General features: G+C 43.7%; 1 protein-coding gene across 3 annotated transcripts; it reads right to left on the bottom strand.

Annotated features, from left to right (window-relative positions):
- Positions 1–118: 118 nt before the first annotated feature.
- PKN3 (protein kinase N3) lies at positions 119–18,611 on the bottom strand. Of its 3 annotated transcripts, none has more exons than XM_030286802.4 (22): positions 17,935–18,608; positions 14,297–14,579; positions 13,610–13,758; positions 12,684–12,813; positions 12,419–12,570; positions 11,856–12,051; positions 11,371–11,559; positions 11,028–11,137; positions 10,425–10,568; positions 9,430–9,505; positions 7,814–8,000; positions 7,025–7,136; positions 6,175–6,251; positions 5,347–5,413; positions 4,745–4,836; positions 4,199–4,375; positions 4,049–4,111; positions 3,427–3,503; positions 2,781–2,923; positions 2,439–2,546; positions 1,805–1,885; positions 119–985 (listed from the first exon to the last, which is right to left on the bottom strand). In XM_030286802.4, exons 1-22 carry the CDS (start codon positions 18,238–18,240, stop codon positions 773–775), a joined length of 3,132 nt encoding a protein of 1,043 aa, XP_030142662.4. In that variant the 5' UTR covers positions 18,241–18,608; the 3' UTR covers positions 119–772. The 3 variants fall into 3 exon arrangements, 2 of the variants coding, with proteins under 2 accessions (XP_030142662.4, XP_072792659.1); XM_072936558.1 differs by having other exon boundaries at positions 768–956; positions 17,935–18,610; XR_012058506.1 differs by lacking the exons at positions 119–985; positions 1,805–1,885; positions 2,439–2,546 and adding an exon at positions 3,856–3,917 and having other exon boundaries at positions 2,892–2,923; positions 17,935–18,611.
- Positions 18,612–19,721: the final 1,110 nt, after the last annotated feature.

The following is a 19,721-nucleotide window of genomic DNA, read 5'->3' as shown; positions in this document are numbered from 1 at the left end:
AAGAAAGAAAATATTACTTCTGGCATTTATGGAGAAAACTAAAGTCCTGCCTGTTGAGCATTTTGGTTAGCTCTGGTCTGAAACATTCAGCTGACACAAAGGAGATGAAAGCTGAATATTTATCATATAGAAAGGTATCTTTATTTTCAAAAAAGAAAAAAAAAAACATGTGCAAAGCTATGGAGTTTGATATCATTATAAACAATAGCTAAAAGTTGGCAACCTTAAGTAGAAAGATTCATCTTCCTTCTGATAAATCACTTGGATCATTATCAAACATCATTGTCTTGGTAGTGTTAAAATCCATTCCTTATCTAGCATAAAGATTTTCATGGGAATTGGCATACAATCATTACCAGGAGGGAATGCTGCATCTCTAGAAAATCAGTGAGAAGTGGCCACTCCCCTGCTATGCTACAACTTTAAAAAATCACACTGCTTAGGCTTTTTGCAAAGAGTAACCTGGGTTGCAGAGATGATTTGATTTCAAGTCCAGCTTAAATTCCAAATTTCATCTACATTCAATGACAGAAGAAGATATACTCCATCAAACATTAATTATTCCTTAAAGGTAATTGACATCCAGGATCCTTCCAACACATGAGGCTGGAAAACCCACAGCAGGTTAATTCAGCTTGCAGGGCACCTCATCCTGGGGCCATCATCACTACCTGTACTACTAATCCTGTTGGCTTTTCCACTGGCCCTGCAAAGTCTTCTCTATGCTCTCTCAAGGTGGTAACAATCTCTTCATGTTTTTGTGGCCCAGGAATCACACATCTAAAAGATGTCTGGAAACAAAGTCAAAGTCCTTGAAGGCGGTCTGCTCCTTACGGGTGAGGACAGAAACCTCCTCAGGAGGAGTAAGGATTGGCTTTTGAGAAGTGAACTCTTCATCAAAGTTGCTGATGTCAGTTGGATCTCTTAGTGAGGGCACAAAGGGGGGCTTCAGCCTCCTGGCAAACAAGACATTCCAATCAATTCCCTGTAAGAAAAGGAAGGCAACAGGCCAGATTGACACAAAGATTATTTATGAAATGTGAAAGTCAGAGGCAGAATTGCAGCCTCCCTTACGGATCATTTGCAACCTGTCTTATTTCTACTAATTAAAAAAAGAGAGAGAACTGAAAAAAGGCCCAAAACAAACAGCACAGGATGTAGTGAAGAGATTCCATGCAGTGGATTTTACAGCTACAACTGTATTTAGGAGGGACAAAACTACAGCTCAGCCACGGCCAGGTGGATCTGTGGATCCCAGCAATTTCTGCTGACATCCAAGTTCTTTTCTTGCTCCAGTGCAAAGCCAGACAAGGGTTAAAAGGCTAAAAACTTTTGGACTGATGAGGGATGGCAACACCTTTGTCTGGAACAAACACATACCCCTTACAAAAGCAATTTAACCTCAATTTCTCTTAAGAGTCATATGTATCCTGCAAATGCAGGTGATCAAATAGACTGACTGACAATCACTGTCATCACTAAATAACATTTTTGATGCTTCAGTTTTATTTTAAAAGGAATATTTGTTCATGTCTCTAAAGTTAAGTATATTTGTACATAGAAGCAGCACAATCAGAAATAAACTGACTCTGGAAGCATAAAGATCCCAGAAAACAGACTTGGGGGATGTCATTTCAAGCAAGACTTGAAATACATATTCCTGAATGGAGCAATGAGGTGCAACAGAAACCATCACTAAGATCTCCCTGATAACAAAGGGAAATAAGCCTCAATACCAACAGAGAGCAAATCACTCTCTGCTCAAACACAATAAACAAGGGAGAGGTATAAACCAAGTTCCTACCTTAAAAAAGGGCTGAATTTTAATTTCTTCTGCATCTTTTTCCCCTGCTCCCAGTCTACGCTCTGGACATTTCCGAAGCAGCTGCAGAGATACCAGTTCAAAATTAAACAACGGGAACAAGAATGGACAGAAATAATGCTTCAGAGAGAAAAACAAAAGAAAGGAGGTGTTTCCTCATTCTCACTTTGCACCAAGGTCATCATCTGCCAGGAATAACTCAGACCTGGTTCCTTGTAAACAATTTGCCAACAGCGATGAGATACCTGCCATAAACTGCATGGAGCATCTCAGCTTAATTGTGCACCTGTGACTATGGGGTCACATTCAAAAACTGAATCCAGTCATCTCCACTGAATTACTGTGACACTCTCGCCCTTGAATCAACACTTCCATGTGCCAGACTTAGCAGGAACAGTAAGCAGCCTGCTTAGTCATCCTTACATAGAAGAACTGCATTACGTAAAGAATGCAGAGGAAGGGGAAATATGTTCAAATTTTAAATATTTCCTTAGCCTATGTAGGCAGCTCCAGACTATACACACAAGTGCTGTACAATCCTATTCAAGTCCCTCTGGATCCACTTACACAGTAAATGCAAATTCCTCAGGCTCCCAGAGACCCATCAGCCCTTTACCTTACGGATTATGGAAAGTGCTTCAGTCGAAAGGAATCGTGGATACCGGACTTCATCATTGACAATGCTGTCAAAGACTTCCTCCTCATCATCTCCAGGGAATGGTGACTGCAATTGGGACATTCTTTTATTCAATCCACATAGCACCCATTCCTCACTATTAAATAGGCATGAGAATAGCAGGGAGTTGTATGGATTAATTAATTACTGTTTGGCAAGCACTATGAATAAGAAAAATGTAACTGAAGTACCACTTAATTGGCTGTGTTTAGCAGTATTTTACCTCGGTGGTCAAGCCCCCAAGCCTGGTCAGTGAGATCCCCTTAGGGAAGCTGGCCTTACCTCACCAACAAGCATCTCATAAATGAGCACACCCAGGCCCCACCAGTCCACTGCCCGCGTGTACGAGATGTCTGTCAGCACTTCCGGGGCCAGAAACTCAGGGGTGCCACAGAAGGTGTTTGTCCGGTCTCCAAAACCTATTCCTGTAGGAAAAGGACACTTTGGTAAAACCCAGCACAAGTTACTGAATGGATCTGATGCAGCCTCACCTCCTGAAAGCTGTAGTTTGTCACCTGATGTTGTTACCAGGGCATGGGGAATTGCCAGTGAGAAGTGTGAAACCTGAGGCCCCCAATGACTCCGAATAACAAATATACAATGATTAAATAAACAGCAATCCCAAGGGAACTTCCTGCATGTTCCTTTGCTCATTTATTAATCTACATGTTTTATATGATCCTATACTCTGGCTCCTCTGAGCAAACAAGCACATTTTAAATGCTTTCATAAGTCTCTTGAAGATTACACAACAAGGTATTCTTCCCAAATTCATCATGGCCAGACAGGTGAGGGGTTTTTCGTTTGGCTTTTTTGATAGTAATTTTTTAAATGGGGATTAATACAAGTTACACACAAACACCTACTAAAGCCCTTAGATCCTAAACTGATCCTGAATGGCTCAATTTAAGCTTCTCCAGTTACTCACCTTCCTTACACAATCCAAAATCTGCAATCTTCACAAATCCTTCAGCATCTAAAAGGAGATTATCCAATTTCAGGTCCCTGCAAGCACAGGAGATTAAAGAAAACAGTGGATGAAGACTGAAGATTGCCATCCAATACAGCTTTTTTGCAAGAGGCAGAAGGTAGATATTAATCAAGAGAATAAAATCTAGATTAAGTAAAGTCTACATTTGGTTTAATCGTGCATTATTTGGAAGATTCCCCTTAACTGACTGATATTTTTCCCTAAACAAAAGGCTCAAAAAGCAGCATGGAGCTGGGTGGGGATTATTCATCTGGAAAAGAGCTCCCACAACAGCATGACAAATTACTTGAATATCCCAGTGAAAAGAAAGCAGTGACTTACAGGTGCCCCCCAGAATGTATTGACATGTCACAGAGGATTAATCACCTGCAACATGCCAGATGAATAGCTTCTAGGTGACTTTCTCTACTGTGAGCACGATGAACATGCTGATAGTGACAGGGAAAATAAAGACAGGCAGAAAGATTAGAAACCCCAGCAAGAAAGTGAGCTCCAGACACAGCTACAGGAAAAATCAACCTTCAAGCTGCTGAACTGTCTTGAGTCTCTGCTGCATTACCTATAAACAATTTTCTTCTCATGCAAGAACTGGAGCCCCAAGACTACACAGGCTGTATAAAACCTAAAAGACAGAAATAGTTATCAGGCAATATATGAGATTCAAGTTAAACATTTATAGTGCCTGGAGACAAGAGCAATTCTAACTCACTGCGCCATATGCTCTGGAAAGACATCTTCGTGTATGCGCATCATCAGATCCCCACCTGGAGTGTATTCCATCACAAAACAGGCATGGTGAGGGGTCTGGAAACATGCAAACATGTTCACAAGGAATGGATGATCAGAAGAATTGACCACCTCAAATATTCGCTTCTCACAGTTCAAGCTGCCAGGATTGAAAGAACAAAAACATCAGTGCTAAACAGATTGAGCAGAAAAGTTTTGAGAAAAAGAGGACAAAGAAGAAAATCTTCACATCTGAAGTTAGAGAAATAAAAAGTGAGGGCTAATATAATATTTATCTTATATACTTCCAAACCTTGAGTTTTAGAGTGCTCTTCAGGTGCCATTCTTACAAAAGTTAGACACCATTCTAAGTTTCCTTATTTCTGATTTTAGTTACCAAGCCTTAAGGTCACATTTAACCTTAAGAGTACCACAGCCAGTACACAGCCAGTACCATACCTGCTAACATTTGATTACAGTTGTGGTAATATAGCCTCTGGCAATAGTACCATCTCTAAACAAAGCTCACCTATCAATTTCATCTCTTCTGATAATGTCTCTTTTCTTCAAGGCTTTGATGGCATACAGCTTCCCAGTTGCCTTGTATTGGGCCAGCAGTACCTGAAAGACAACAGAAAAGCTGTACTTTAAGCAATCTCGTATTTCCTTATCATATTGCTTTAACTCAAATTGATGCCAGCTATTTCCATCCACTCCAGTCATCCCCAAAACCAAACTCAAGGAACTCAAAAAACACAGCATGTCTGTTTTGCTCTTTGTGCTGCAGCAGTCCAGAAGGATGTCAGTGTCAGTTATGTCCTTCTCCCAAACAGCACTACCAGAGCTGGCCCAGTGCTTTGGGAGCACCTCTGAGTTCCCACAGAGAGAGCTTGCAAAGTTTTGGGATCCTCGTGAAAGGAATGATAATGGTGTGCTTTCATTTAGCACTCTCAGGACAGCTTTGAAGTCACAAATCCTCAGGAATTTTGACTGTTAACAATAGTTACCAGCTGCTGGGCTGGGTTTGTTGTTCCATATCTGCACTGCAACAGATCTCTTCTGTCCTGCAATGTTTCTATTGAAACCTCCAGGCTGAGCCCCATTGTCACAACCACTGCCCCCCTCCACTACCTTCCCAAAGTGGCCACGACCCAACACAGCAATGCAGTGAAAATCCTCCAGCTGAACTGTCCTTTTCCTGCAGGAAAAGAGAGATCATGAGCAGATAACAAAGGAGTGTGTGTTTGTGTCAAGGAAAGAAGCTCTGTATAGCAAAAAGGAAAGCAAACAGCTGTGCTGACCACCCCTCACCTAATCCCAACAACTAAAGCTTGTGCTGCTGTTCTGCCACTTAAGAAAGAAGAAGGAAACCCCAATGTAAGGAAATTGTCTTTTTTCAATAATAATAAACTGTTTATTTACTTGTCCTGGGTATATTTACTGCTGTGTATCCTTGTTATATACAAAATGTGTCTGTTTAAGTGCTACAGACTATAATCAACTTCCTGGTTTATGCCTCCCCTGCCTTCCTGGTTTATGCCACAAGAGACAGTGTACTGCAAATCAATAGAAATAGAAGAGGATGCCAAAAGCAGTTCTGGAATGTATTACTTAGCACACAGACACATCTAAATATAATACACCACAGCACTTCAAACACAAGGAAGCCCTTGAAGACAGCTAAATGACTTTACCTTCTACTAAATCACCTCTTACACTGCAGTGCACAGCGTACCAAGGGGCTCAGTATTTGGGTTAATGAACAGATAAGACACAGCAGACATTTAGATAAGTGAAGTTCAGAGATTTTTCATTGTATTGTCCATACTCAGCAGTAAGGATTTGTTGCTGAGAAACCAAAGCACACCTTGAGTAGAATTTTAGACTTCATGCTCAAAAATTTGATCCCAGTGACTCTTTAGTCTGTGACCTGAGACAGCCCTTGCTATCCACAGTTACCTTGGAGACGCTGGGATTGAAAATCCTGTTACAGGAGAGCTGCAAGTCTTCTCCTCAACATGTAGCCTCTTCAGGCACTAAGAGGAGAAAGAAAAATACAATGGGTCATTCTCTGAAATTTCCAAGTCTAACCTGAACACCCACATCCAACTTTTCTCCTCTGTCAGGATCCAGCATGACCACAGACATGTTCTTGCAGATGGTCATTGCCTCTGCTTGGATGTAAGTAACATAAAAATTAATTATCTATAAGCACCCAAACTATTCCCATGTGCGATGATTTTTATAGGGTCAAATCTTTTAAAATAAACACTTTTAAAAGTCTAGAACATTTACTTCCTAGAAAATGGCATCTCATGTCAAGAGTCACAATAATCAAAGAATGCAGTTTCCTCTATCACAAAAGCCAAATTAGAAAGGGTAAGAACAGGTGGTAGAACAGGTCATTTTACCGCTCAAAGCAATTTTCCTGCTCCTTCCTGTCAGAAAAGTAGACCTGCTCTTGGTTTTGTCCAGTTTCTTTAATGACAAAGAACCTCATTTGTTCTTGAAAGCCTGCTGACCCTCCTTCCCTGCTTTTTCTGTGCAGTCTCTTCTGTACTCTTGCTCTGAATTCCCAATGCTGACCTACCTCCCATTTTTAAAAAGAGGGAAGAAAAAAAATGTGCAACTCTTTTTAAAGAGTCCATGCCAAAATGGCTCACTGGATTCTGAATTCCTAGAGATCAGCCAGCTAATGAGGCACCTGCCTGAAGTATAGCAAATTTCTTCAGTAATAAATTAGAAGAACAGGGCATTGAAAGAACACTAACCAGGAGAGACAACATGCCCAATTAGCTCAGATCGTTACCGGAGAATCTGCAGGAGACAGCGTTGATTCCTTGGAGCTGGCCATCAGAAAAAGGCGTGGAGGCTTGGGTGGTGCTTCATCAGCAACTGTAAGCTTAGCCACAGGGAAGTCACTGCATTTGTAAGACAGAATTGAAGGAGATTTTGCCTTAGAGCAGAGCACTGTACACAGACACCTTTGCATCACCTCTGCTAGTTCGGTCCAAATCACTGGACAACAGGACTCCATGACTCACACTGTAAGTCTGTGAAGTACCAACGAGACATATTCTCTCCTAAACTAATTAGAAGTTGGTTAGAATCACATTCTAACACTGGCTGTCTATATTTATTTCATTATAAAATTAATGAAACACAGGTATGTAGAAATAAGTCAAGAATTTAAAGAAATACTGATTTTAATAGCAACATAGTACCTGAGTATTTTTCTTTTCTTTCCTAGGTCCTGTGCATCAGTAGGAATAATCTCTTTGGAGAATAACTGATTCAATTTAAAAACATTTATTCTGGGGGAAATTTTCTTCTATAGCACATTTTAAATCTCAGCTATGTCCCTTCTGAGTGCTACATGACTCATGAAAACAGAGTGCATTTTTATCACATGGTGACCTTGCAGAGCTGTGGTGAAGACATTTAATGAATGGAATTTTCTTTTCTTTACAACACAGAAACTCTACAACTTTTTTTCTAGGCAAATTTCTCTCATCAGTGTCTTCCTCCACCTCAGTAAAGTGCAACAGAATTTTAAGATCTACCCTACAGCCATTCCAACACTTAGGACATCACTTACCTACTCAATTTGGAGACTGAATCACCATGACTTTGTGGGGAAACTGGAGGAAAGTCTGTGTGATTGGGATCATGAAGTGGGGGGCTCAGTGTGCTGATGGAGCTACAGGGAGGGAGGAAACTCATCATCAGGCGACCCCAAGCTGCAACATTCATGTTCATTTGAGGAGCTCGGAGAAATTCCTTCCCTGGAGGAGCCAGAGTCAAACCACCAATAAGAATACAACATATAAATTACAGTTTCACATAGTGTTAAACTCCAGTTTTCAACTAAAACCTGTGGGTTACCCCAGAAGGGTAGCTCACCCTTGGGAGAATGGACTTTTCTTCAGGGAATAAAGATTAATGATGATGATGATCATGAAACAGATCTGCTATTTCACCTAAGTTCAACTCCATATAATATCATAAGAATCTTCGAGTTGAAATTGAATAGAACATTAAAAATTGATTTAACTTCAAGTCAGGTTTTCTTCTCTTTCAACACTACATTTTAATTATGCAGCCTGCTAACAGGAAGTTTCTGAAAATGTGTTAAAAAGAGTAAAATATTTGGGATATTTTCATTATTTTTACAACTTCGTGAAGAGTATAAATATAAAATCTCATTTATCCCCACTGCCACAAAAGCTCAGTATGTAAAGTTTCACCTTATTGAGCTTCACAAGAAAGAATTTGCAGAGAAATAAGAAAGTATGCAAGCTATTCCAGTCCATAAATCTCATAAATCTGAGATGCCAGCTCTAGAGACTTGACAGTCAGTAGGCTGTTCATGCTACAGTGTTCTGTCATTCAGAGTTTTCCAGAAAACCTTCTAATATCTGTTTATCAGTAACAGCATGGCTGATTAAATATCGTTAATCAGCCATGTACAGTTTGAGTCCTGGATCTTCTCATAGAATCATGGAATGGTTTGGGTTGGAAGGGACCTTAATGACCATCTAATTCAAACTCCCTTCCATAGGCAGGGACACCTTCCACGATCCCAGGTTGTTTCAAGCCCCATCCAACCTGGCCTTGGGCACTTCCAGGGATGGCACAGGCACAGTTTCTCTGGGCAACCTGTGCCTCACCACCCTCACAAGGAACAATTTCTTCCCAATATCCCATCTAATCCTGCCCTGTCAGTGGGAAGCCATTCTCCCTTTGTCCTGTCACTCCAGACCCTTGTCCAAAGTCCCTCTCCAGCTTGGAGCCTCTTTAAGGCACTGGGAGGAGCTCCAAGGTCTCCTGAGAGCCTTCCTGAGCTGAACAGCCCCAATTCTTTCAGCCTGTGTCCAGAGCGAGGCGGTCCAGCCCTCTGAGCATCTTGGTGGCCCTCCTTGCTGCAAGAGGTCCATGTCCTTCTTAGGCTGGAGGCCCCAGAGCTAAGTAGTCTGTTAAATAAGTAGCAATTAAATCCCCCTCGCAATGTTAATTGTGAGTAGCAGCACCATGACAATATTACATTACAGATGGTGCTGCAGCCGGACTGCCTGCACTTCATGTGACTGAACAAACTTTCACATACACAGTAATTAGAAAGAGTTTTAACATCTCCAGATTGAGTAGGACAGCAGAACCTGCCTGTGCAAACCCCTCCTCTCACCCTGGACAGTCACTTCTCCAGCACCTCACCTTTCTGTTTGGGGAAAATGCGCTTCTGTCGCTGCAGTTTTGGCTTCCTCTCAATGACAGGATTACAGAACATCACCTGTCAGAGAAGTAAAAGGGATGTCAGGATTCTCTATTTAAATTTCACACATGCCTGTTTTCTTATCAAAATCTCCATTCCTATCTGTTTGGTAAATTTTCAGTCAATCCCAGACTCCAGACTCAGTTATTCTAGATTCATCCTCTGATCAGCTGCTACTTCAGTTGTGGGTTTAGAGATTGGAATTATCTGCTACCTGAAATTGAGAAAACCCCCAGAATTAAGGCCAATTTGTATCTCCCAAAAACTTTATCTAATTTGTGAAGCCATGCATAAAGAACATGCCCATTTATAGGATAACTAACACAGTAGTTCATGGCACAGAAGTAAAACCAGAAAAAAACAAAACCAAATGGCACAAACCAACCACAGAAAACAAGACAGCAAGGAGAGGAGGCAAATTTTGGTACATGAGGTTCAGATCCTACTTCGGAATGAAAACCACAGGAACTTTCATCACAACACAAAGGAGAAAATACTGTGGCTTTTAAGGGATTATCGAGATGATCTCTACATTGATGGTACCTCAAACTATTATTAGCCTCAGAAAGATGTAAAATAAGCATAGCCAGAGGGAGTTGGGATTTCTGATTCTGCAGTCTCTGTGATTCAATCCTGACCATTAAGCCTTATGTTTAATTAAAGTGCCACCAATGACGAAAGCAAATAAAAACGAATGGATTTCGCAGCAGGCACACACATAGTTACAGTGCAGCAGCTGAAGAGTCACTCCAGGCTATGGCATGTGCACATCTATTCTATTGTGTTGTTCCTTATTCTTACATGGGCTATTGATGCAAGAGGGTTTCAGGTATCATTCTACCCTTCCAGATTATTGCTCCTTCCATTCCTGGTACTCTGGGCAGACACCCTAAACAGACTGAATTCTCTGAGAAAGAAACGAAGCTTACATTTATACCTCTGCAAAAAGCATTCCTTGGGGCTCCAGTGAGAGGCACATCCCATGACGTTCATTATCAAGAAAATCATCCAAACGTAAAAACTTCACTGCACAGAGTTCTCTCCAATCTCTCCAGTAAATTGCAATTTCTAGCTCACGAGACTGGTGGGATGGGTGAATGGTGGGGGAGAAAACAAAGACAGAATAATTACCTACTGCTCCACACTCTATAAATGGCACATGTATTTGTAAAAAAAAAAAATAATAAAATCAGTAAACTAAAGAGTACGCATAAAATACTTCTTTAGTGGTTCTGTTCCCTGCTTTTGATGTCTTTAGATCTTCTTAGCTACAGACCCTCTTGGAGTCCCTATTTAGAAATCCCTAAGAGCCACTTTGCTGATAAGATGAAACAAAACTGCTCAGATAAGGAGAGAATGACAGCAGACACTGTTCAAGCTGAATCTCTGCCTTCAGGGTAAGGCCGAGCTAACTGGCAAATCAAAGGACACAGGGACAGCAGCAATACGGGGTTGAGCTAAGTGGAATGACAGCTAAACAAGGAAATCGGGTAAGGTTAAATGGAAAAATAAACACCACATGAATCTAAGGCATACTTACCCGGTCCAGCTCAATGGCAAAGCTCTGGTCCCATGCCTGGTTATTAACTGGTCCCCAGTTTGTTTGGCCAACCACTTTATTGTCCACTTTGAGCACAGCAAGGACTTCATCTGGACAAAGGAGGAAACATGGATTATAATGTTTAATCTCTCATCCTGAAGGTGGACATCCCAACCAATTTCCAGGAGAGTCCTAGGAGGACCAGGCATAATGCAATTCATTTTCTCTCTTAGTTTTGCAGAAATTTGGTTTCTCATAACAACACTTGTACCAGGCTGACCCAGTGAGAAGCCCCCTTGCTCTGATATGCCACCAGCAGGTCAACAGGGAACCCTGTACTCACTACTTGGCTCTTCATTCCGGTATTTTCCTGCAACACCACGGCCATGGATGCCCAGGCCAACTCGTGTCCGGGAAAGGGACCTCAAATCACTTGGGCTGCCACAGATGGGAGAAGAACGTGTCATTCGGGAACGTCCTGGAACATTTTCCAATAGATCCTGACACCCCATCAGTCTCACTTCCAGTGTTCCTGAGGAATTTTAGGAGAATAAGGAATAGTATTATGTAAAAATAAAGTAATTCCAGTCAGTCTGACCTCAAAGAGGTCCCAGAATTTCTCAGATTCATGATTTCTTGGTTAATAGTTTAAATTTACTCCAGATTATTAGACTGCAAATCTGTATGCTCAGAAAGCTCTGCCTGACCTAGAAGACAGAATTCCAGGTGCTAGAAAATCCAATGTCCATATGACAACAATGAGAAGAAATAGAATTATTTTTTCTCTCTGTCCTCCATACAACAACATGTGATGCAGGATCCCTTTACCTGTAAGGGCTGTAGGTTTGATGACTGAAGTGGGTTGGATGCTGCCATGCCGGGCTCCCAGGGAGGAAGTGTTTATCAGTTCCTGTTTGATGAGTGCTCTTTTTGGGTGATCAGGAGAAAGCTCACTGAGCTGACGTTCCAGGGAGAAGCGCAGCAGATCAATCTTCTGAGAGGACTCTTGCAAACGACCCTGAGCCTACCAGTGTGAAGGAGAACAGAAAGCAGGCAGAGATTTTCCATGTAGAGCCACATAGACAGGTATTATGAACTAGAGTAAGCTTAAAAAAAACTCAACAAGACAACATCTTGCTAATACAGGACAAAGATAAAATATTTTCCCATAGAGCTTGAATCCCCACCAGTGTCACTTTTGATGTTCCTGAGAAATTTCAGCAAAACAAGGAACGCTATCCCTAGAAGGGGAAGTGATCCCAGTCTGTCTTGACAGAGAGACAGGAAATTCCTAAATTAGTAACTTGGTTAACCCTACTTGTTCATGCTAAATCACTAATGTGGAGGCACGAAACCACCTTCTCAAGAAGGCCTGAGCAATGTCTGCTTACCTCAGCCAAAAACTTGCGATCTTGTACCCGACTCCCCCCCAGGATCTTCAGCACATTTTTCGCCCCCTCCGCTACAGCAGCTTCAATGCGCAGGTGATGCCTCAGCTCCTCAATCCGCAGCTCCAAAGCACTGATGGTGGTCCCCATCCTCACTGGCCATTTGGGAGGTAAAACATGGCAAGGATGAAAATCAACCAAGTACTGTGGATCTTAGGGCTCTGTCTGCATCTGTTGTGGGCTGTATCAGTTACTTAAAGTATGTTACCTGATGGATCAACTCTATCTTCCATCCCTCCTGCAGACTGAGATACTTTCACAATGTGCATGCGGATTATTTCAATCTTTGTTTTACTGTCCTGAAGCATCTGCTGAGCTGTAGCCAACAGCTTCCGCTCCTGCCAAAAGGAATCAGATGCAGAGAGAGAACCACGATCACTACAAATGGGTAATGATGATGTGCTTGCATATGAGGGTGAGGTGGTACTTGTACAAAGGGTCATAACTGACTCTGAAATGGAATACACAAGTAGTTACGTAAAGGAGGCACCACTGAGGATCAAGGACTCTGAGATCACGATCTCCATTTGCAGAGGGAAAGGACAGGTCAAGGACGTGCCCAGTTAATACCAAATCCTGCAGTCACTGAGACTCCTTGTTCCCTGGTTAACTGCACTTACAGTGTTCTGTAAGCAGAGCAGAGGTTTTGAACAAATAAAAATATCACAGCCCTCTTACACTGCTGGTCTTATTGAATTAAGCTTCATAATAAGTTTGGATTTGAAATGTTTTAAATTATCTTTTGACTTTTAAATACGATTATGCCAAACTCAAAAATTTAGATGAATATGAATCCACTAAACCTCTGAAAATTTTTCTTACATAAAGAGATACCACATGCTGTGCTTTATCCTAAACAACTCAGTGATATCAAAACATCACACCAACTCAGTTACAACATCAATGCTTTCTTAGCTTTCTTTCCTCATCAGTGACTTAATGTACCTCTTATACCCCTCTTATGTGCTGTCATTATGCTGAGACTCAAAGTAGAGAGCTAGGATTCAGTCAAGCAAGCTTTGCAAATTAATTTCTCTCCCAAATCAATTATCAGAGAGAAATTTGTGTTAAACTTAAAATACAAATTTTGATCCAGTAATCCATGCTCCCAAATGGCTCTTTATTCCTGCTTACCTTGGATGTTGAATACATTTGGATCATGTTCTCAGCTCCTTGTTTCACTTTCATTTCAACATGCAGCTGCTTTTTCAACGCTTCAATCTTCCTTGCCATGGGGTCTGGGTTTCTTTCCCAGAGACAGGGATCTGGAGATACAGATCCATCTACACAAACAACACAATCAATACCATTAGTCATCTTGTCTCGTTTCATTTTACTGGTTACAGATGGGTGACTCTGCAAAGGAAATTTAGGCTAAAAAATAAGGTACAAAAAGGTCTTGTCTACAAAATTGAGTGGGAAACACTTTTAAATGAAGCTCCAGGTCATATGTGTAAATATTTATTAATTTATCAATTAACCTGTCCTAACAAGCACTCTTTCAATTTTAAACTCATTGTCCTATAAATTACTTGGATGTTGAACTGCCCAGAAATTCTATTCATATCTCTTCAATTCCACCTACAACCTATTCTTGAATGTTGTCCATGCCCAGCACTCTCAGCTGGTTTTCTCCCTACACCTCCTTTCACCTTTATAGCACCATTCTGAACTTTTTATACCACAGATAATTTCATCATCTAAATACCAAGATGCTCCCAGTAGTTGTGAGCCCTCAATAGAAGACTATTTCAATTCAGTATCTCTAGAGATTGAAGCACTCTAAGAGAATGTTCCAGTCAATCATGACCCAAAAACTACCTGTTGTACTCTTCTCTTTGTCTGTTATTAAAATCCTTGCATTGAGCTCCTGAAGTTCCCAGTGCAGCTGCTCCAGTTTTCGGTTAGAAGATTTCAGCACATGCTCAATGTGAACAAGATTCTTTCTGTCTGTTGTCGCTTTGCGCAGGTTTTCTGCTCCCTCTTTAATCTTCAGTTCTTTCTGTATAGCCCGGCGAAGCAGCTCCTTCTCACCCTCCAGTTTCTGCTGGAAGCTTGGATCCATTAAGTTCACATCATCGCCCAGCTGCAAGAGAGAGCTGCCCTGCAGCCCAAGAGCATTGAGCAAGAGGATTTCAGAGAGAACACTCTCCAACCATTTTTATGACACTGCAGCAATACTCTCATTAGATTCCACTCCTTCATTTCTTTCAGAAATTCTGAAGTCAATATTCTCACCAAATTTTCAAGAAGACAAATCTACATTTCAACTGCAGAAGACAAAATATAACTCTGATCTTAACATGACTTAATTTGATTTTAAACCATAATGGAGAAAAACCTTCATTTTACTCATCTCCTTGTTATTTAATGTCTACACACATCCTTGTTCTTCAAGAATCAAAGCTCAGCCAATATTTGCCCTTGCTCTGATCAACATTAACTTTTACCAGTATGACATTTTAGATACAGATTTTTATCTGATTATGCCTTGATGCTGACTGCTCAAAGACACATCTCAGCTAATCTGTTAGAGCTTTTAGGAATGCCACAAGCATGTGTTAACCCTCAGCTGTTGCTCCTGAAGAAGAAGAACGCAAGCCTTACAGCTGCTTCTACAAATGAACAAGCAAAAGAGTAAGTTTGACTGTCTGCTGTGTCTGAAAAGGTGAGCAGACTAATGTCTCAATCTCTGTTCTCTAAAGGCCATGTTAAACACTGATTATTTTGAGTAGCATTAGTGGCATTCAAGCTTGTCCAGGGCTTTGTTTTATGTAATTTCCAGTACCACTTGTTCTAGTGATATATGGCTCAGCAAGAGCTCTGGACAGAGCTGCTCTGTCACAGCCTCTGGACATACCCAGTTGGGGCAGAGTAGAGGTTTATCTCACTGCCCAAACAAACACTGGATTCAGACAGGAGCTGCAAACCATCCCTAAGGGTGCTACCCAACACCAGAACACATCCAAGCAAGAGCTTGTGCTTCTCTCTTCAACAGGAAGAGCAGCTTTAAGGCATCCAAAGCAATGAATGCATTCATAACCTCACATTAATGACTCACACCCATGGCTTAAATGCAAAAGAAGTGGCCAAGTACTGCTACAGTAACTGGCTTAACATCACAGAGCACATCAGTGCCTAAAGACAGGGCTTGGGAATCCTGACTTGTTTTCACATTCTGTCACTGGTTGACCACATTTCCAACAACAAACCATCCTGGCTTTGTGTTACTCATGTACATTAATACACTTCCAGAGTGTGCTGTGCATCCAAAGCCTCCTCCAGAAACAATTACTTAATCAAAGACTCAACTGAACATCCTTGATTAGTTTTTGCTACAATTTCAGTCCAACAGGACAAAGAAAACAGGGGAAAATATCCATTTTAAAAGTTGGCCTAAATCCAAGCTTTGGCCGCAATAGCCAAAATAGGAGTTGTTCAGATTGGTAGCAAAACAAAAAGGTTCAGACTAACATCCTGATTTCAGGAAGTTCTCGCCCAATTAGTAAAGCCAGGAACTAAGCCAGAGCTTTGAAAGACATCCAAAGTTTTGTGAGGAAGAATTTGAATCATGGAGTTCCTGAGTCACAGGCAACCTTTACCAGCCCTTAGTTGGAAAATCAAAAAGCTCTTTATCCAGTCTGTAGCAAGTTACTAAAATGAGTTTGATGGTTACAATTCTCATTTAAATAACTAATAAAAGAACATCTTCTATCCAAATTATGTGAGTATAAAAATTTTCCCCCATGGATCCACTCAGAGTAAAGGAATGAGCAGTGGTACAACAGTAATACCAACAAAAGGTGCTGAATATGAAGCTCTGGGTATTGATTCAGAGAACAGGTACAGTCTCAGCAGTTCTCAAGTCAATTTTCCTCTACATCAGTCTCTGCCAAAAGTTAATCTGAATATCACTTAATGCACCAGGCTAAATTTCTATATTTAGAATGTACCATGTTTCACTTCCTCATTTTCCCCTTTGCGGTTTAGAGGGTGTCATAACATCAACATCGTTTGCACCAGGAAGATAAAACACTCCATTTTTGAGAAGCATGGGAAAGACAAATTTGCATTTGGGTTGAGCCATTTTGCCTTCTGGCTCAGGAATTTCGGTGGGATGTCAGGACACTGCCACAGCCTGTGCTGCAGCTGCTCCTGGGTTCCCTGCAAAGGTCAGTCTCCAACACAATCCTGATATGCATTTACAGCTTGCAGAGAAATACCCAAAGCAGCTGAAATTGGCTTTCTTTTGGCACTTGTAGTGGAGATGCTGGAGCTCACCCAGAGCTTCTGCCAGGCTCGTGTCATACCCAAGCGTCCAGACTGCTTTCTAACTAGCAAAAATTTCAGCAGTATGAGTTACACTTAATCCTTTGGATTGCAGCCAGGGAGATCCCATCCCATCAATTATGCCCAGCTTGGAAATGAGTTTCACCTGCACAAAGCCCAGAGCAGACCTGGCCTTTACACTTTCAACACTATAACAGAAATTGATTTATAATTTGATTTAGTAAGCCAGTGGTGAAGCTGCCATCCTCCCTGCAGCCCAAACATTCCCAGGACATCTTATATCCCATCTTTCACAGCAACTTTATGCCCTAGGGATGGGACTCACGTTGGGGAGCCTCATGCCAGCTACATTAATGTCGTACAAGAAAAAGTTACGTCTAACTTAGGAAAAAGACACTTGCCGTCCTGCCTGGAGCATTCCCAACTCCAAGGCTGAGGGTAGGAAGCAGCGAGCCCAGGAAGCGCCGGGATGGGAAGAACCCGGGCAGGCGGCAGCCAGCGCTCTTTGTGTCGGTCTCTCTGTCCCTTCTTTCCCAGATTAGGCTTTAAACTTTCGTCTCAAGGGAACAGGGCAGAACATCTCCCCCTCTCCGAGGAGCTTGTTCTAGACACGAATGTTTTCCCAGCACGGAGCCTGGCCGCCCTCCCGGCCCCACGCCAGCCCCAGCAGCCGCCTCGCCACCAAACACCTCCACGACGCCGAGAGATTTCCTCAGCTGGCACCAACTTGGCCTGAACCCCACTTCCCTGAGGCGAAGAGGAACATTTTTAGGGGATCGCACCGGCTTCCCACACCCCCTCCCATCTCCTTGGAGAGCGGCCATGCGAGCGGAGGGGGACGGCGTGAAGCCCCTCACCACAGCCGCCTCTGGGGGCTCCGGCGGGGCGGGCACAGGGTTTTCCCAGCGGGGGATGGATGGAGGGACCCCCAAGGGACACAGGGGCTCCCAGAGGGCGCAGGGCCGCAGTGCTTTCCCGGCGGGGCATAGATGGAGGGACCTCCGAAGGGCGGAGCGGGGCGCGGTGCTTTCCATGCCGAACATGGATGGAGGGACCTCCAAAGTGTACAAAGACCCCCAGAGGGCACAGAGAACCCCAAAAGGCGCGGGGACCGCCTTCCCCAAAGGCGCTGCTCGGCCCGCTGCCACCCCCGAGCCCTCAGCGCTCACCTGCGGGGTCGCCATCGCCGCCATTGCTCCGCCCGGACCGGCACTTTTCAAACTCGGCGGTCCCGGGGCCGCCGCCAGCGCCCTCTCGCGGGGGCGGCCCGGGGGAGCCGCCGGCGGGCGGCCCTGGGGAGCGGCGGCGGGACGAGGAGCGGGAGCCGCCCTTCCCCACACGGCCGCGGGGCAGCCGCCGCTCCGGCCCCCGCCTGAGGAGGTGCCGCCGCCCGCCCCGAGGGGAAACGCGCGGTCGCGGTGCCGTGAGGCGGCGGGACGGAGCGAGGACGCCGCGGACGCGGAGGTACCGGACATCGCCCGCCGGGGAAGAGAGGCCGGAGAGCGGCCGGCGGGGTCAGGCCCCGCGGTGGCACTGCGGAGGCTGCGGTCCGTGCCGAAGGGAGGGGACGGGAGGCACAGTGGCGGGTGCCCGCTCCGTCCCTCTGGAAGCGCTGAGCAGAAAGACCCGCGGGTGGCCCCAGCCGGGCCCTTGGTGCTGGGGCCATCGGGTGGTTCCCAGTTTCAGTTCTCCACATGGGAGCCAGCGAAGTGAAGTTCTCCTTGTGATGGGATCCCTGCACCCCATCCCTGGAACGGGGCGATGCTGGGCTCTGGGGGAGTTTTCCCCTGCAGGATTGCTCCTTCACACGCAGTTTCTGCTGAATATTTGAGTGAAAAAACGTCCCACACGCATTGGCGAGGATGGCAGCAATCCCCTAGCTAGCGTAGTGAAAAAACACTGTGCTGCACTAGTGCCACAGGATCACACAGAACCGACAAGGTGTCACAGGCCCAGTGCTTTAAACAAAATTAAAATATACTTGTTGTTTTCAGGTGCTTAAAGACGCTCCTCAGCACTATTACATGTTACTGTCCTACTAATATGCTTTTCAATCATAGAGCAGTGCACAGCTGTGAATTGGAAGGCATTTGGAGGTGACAGTATTCCCACATACAAATTTAGAAATATACTAATAAACAGAAGTGTGTTCCTTTTACTTAATTAGAAAAGTTTCTCTAGCCTAAAAATTTTTTAGGCTAGAAAATGCAGTAAGCAATTTGCAACTGAGTAACTAATAAAAGGAACTCATTATAAAATTAAATATGCGAAACTAGCTTAACTGACTTGAATTAATAAAGCTTTAAACTAATACAAAGCCTTTGAATATGCCCCTGTTGTTAATAAAGCAAGTGCATTTGATTAATATAAACCCTTCAGAAACCTGATGATATTTAGAACATGGTCCAGGCTCTGTTTAGTGTTTAAGTAATTATTTTAATTGACTGTTCATTCAGTGGAAATACTGAAAAGGGGAAAATCAAACTAGCAAGTGTAGACTGAGTTCCAGAGGAGCAGGAATGCTTCCGCACCTCCAGCAGATCAAGGCTGTGTTTGGCTCTCACTGGGGACGTGCTTGGGGGGCTCTGGGCTGGGACGGTGCCTCCAGGGGTGCTTTGCCCACCACACAATTGGGTTCCTGCGCAGCTTCCCCCTCTTTCCTTCAGGCCTCAGACCCTCCAGGGAGGCTGAGGAAGGGCAGGGGGTAGTTCAGGGGTGCTTGGAGGGAAAGGGCTGGCTCTCAGCTCCCAGTGATCCCAGAGGCCGTGTCCCTGGCTACCCAGCATCCCAGCCCCATTCCCCAGGCATGGTTCAACTGTGTCCTGCAAATCCTGCGGAGACTGGGCCAGTAGGTGGGAGCAGCAGTTCCTGCCCATTCGGCAGCCCCAGGACCCCGCAGGGCACCATCCCCTGGTGCCGGGGATGATCCCGGCGAAGATCCTGCCCAGGAGCCGGC

This window comes from Taeniopygia guttata, chromosome 17 (assembly GCF_048771995.1).
Source record: "Taeniopygia guttata chromosome 17, bTaeGut7.mat, whole genome shotgun sequence".
Lineage (NCBI taxonomy): Eukaryota > Metazoa > Chordata > Aves > Passeriformes > Estrildidae > Taeniopygia > Taeniopygia guttata.
This window is presented reverse-complemented; position numbering and strand designations above follow the sequence as displayed.

Excerpts from the sequence above, each read along its gene's own strand:
- PKN3 (XM_030286802.4), bottom strand. The coding sequence starts at position 18,240 with ATGTCCGGTACCTCCGCGTCCGCGGCGTCCTCGCTCCGTCCCGCCGCC. Across the intron at positions 12,052-12,418 it reads ATCGCAAGTTTTTGGCTGAG|GCTCAGGGTCGTTTGCAAGA; the intron begins GTAAGCAGACAT and ends TCACACTGGTAG. Across the intron at positions 8,001-9,429 it reads CATTTTCCCCAAACAGAAAG|GGAAGGAATTTCTCCGAGCT; the intron begins GTGAGGTGCTGG and ends TGGCTCCTCCAG.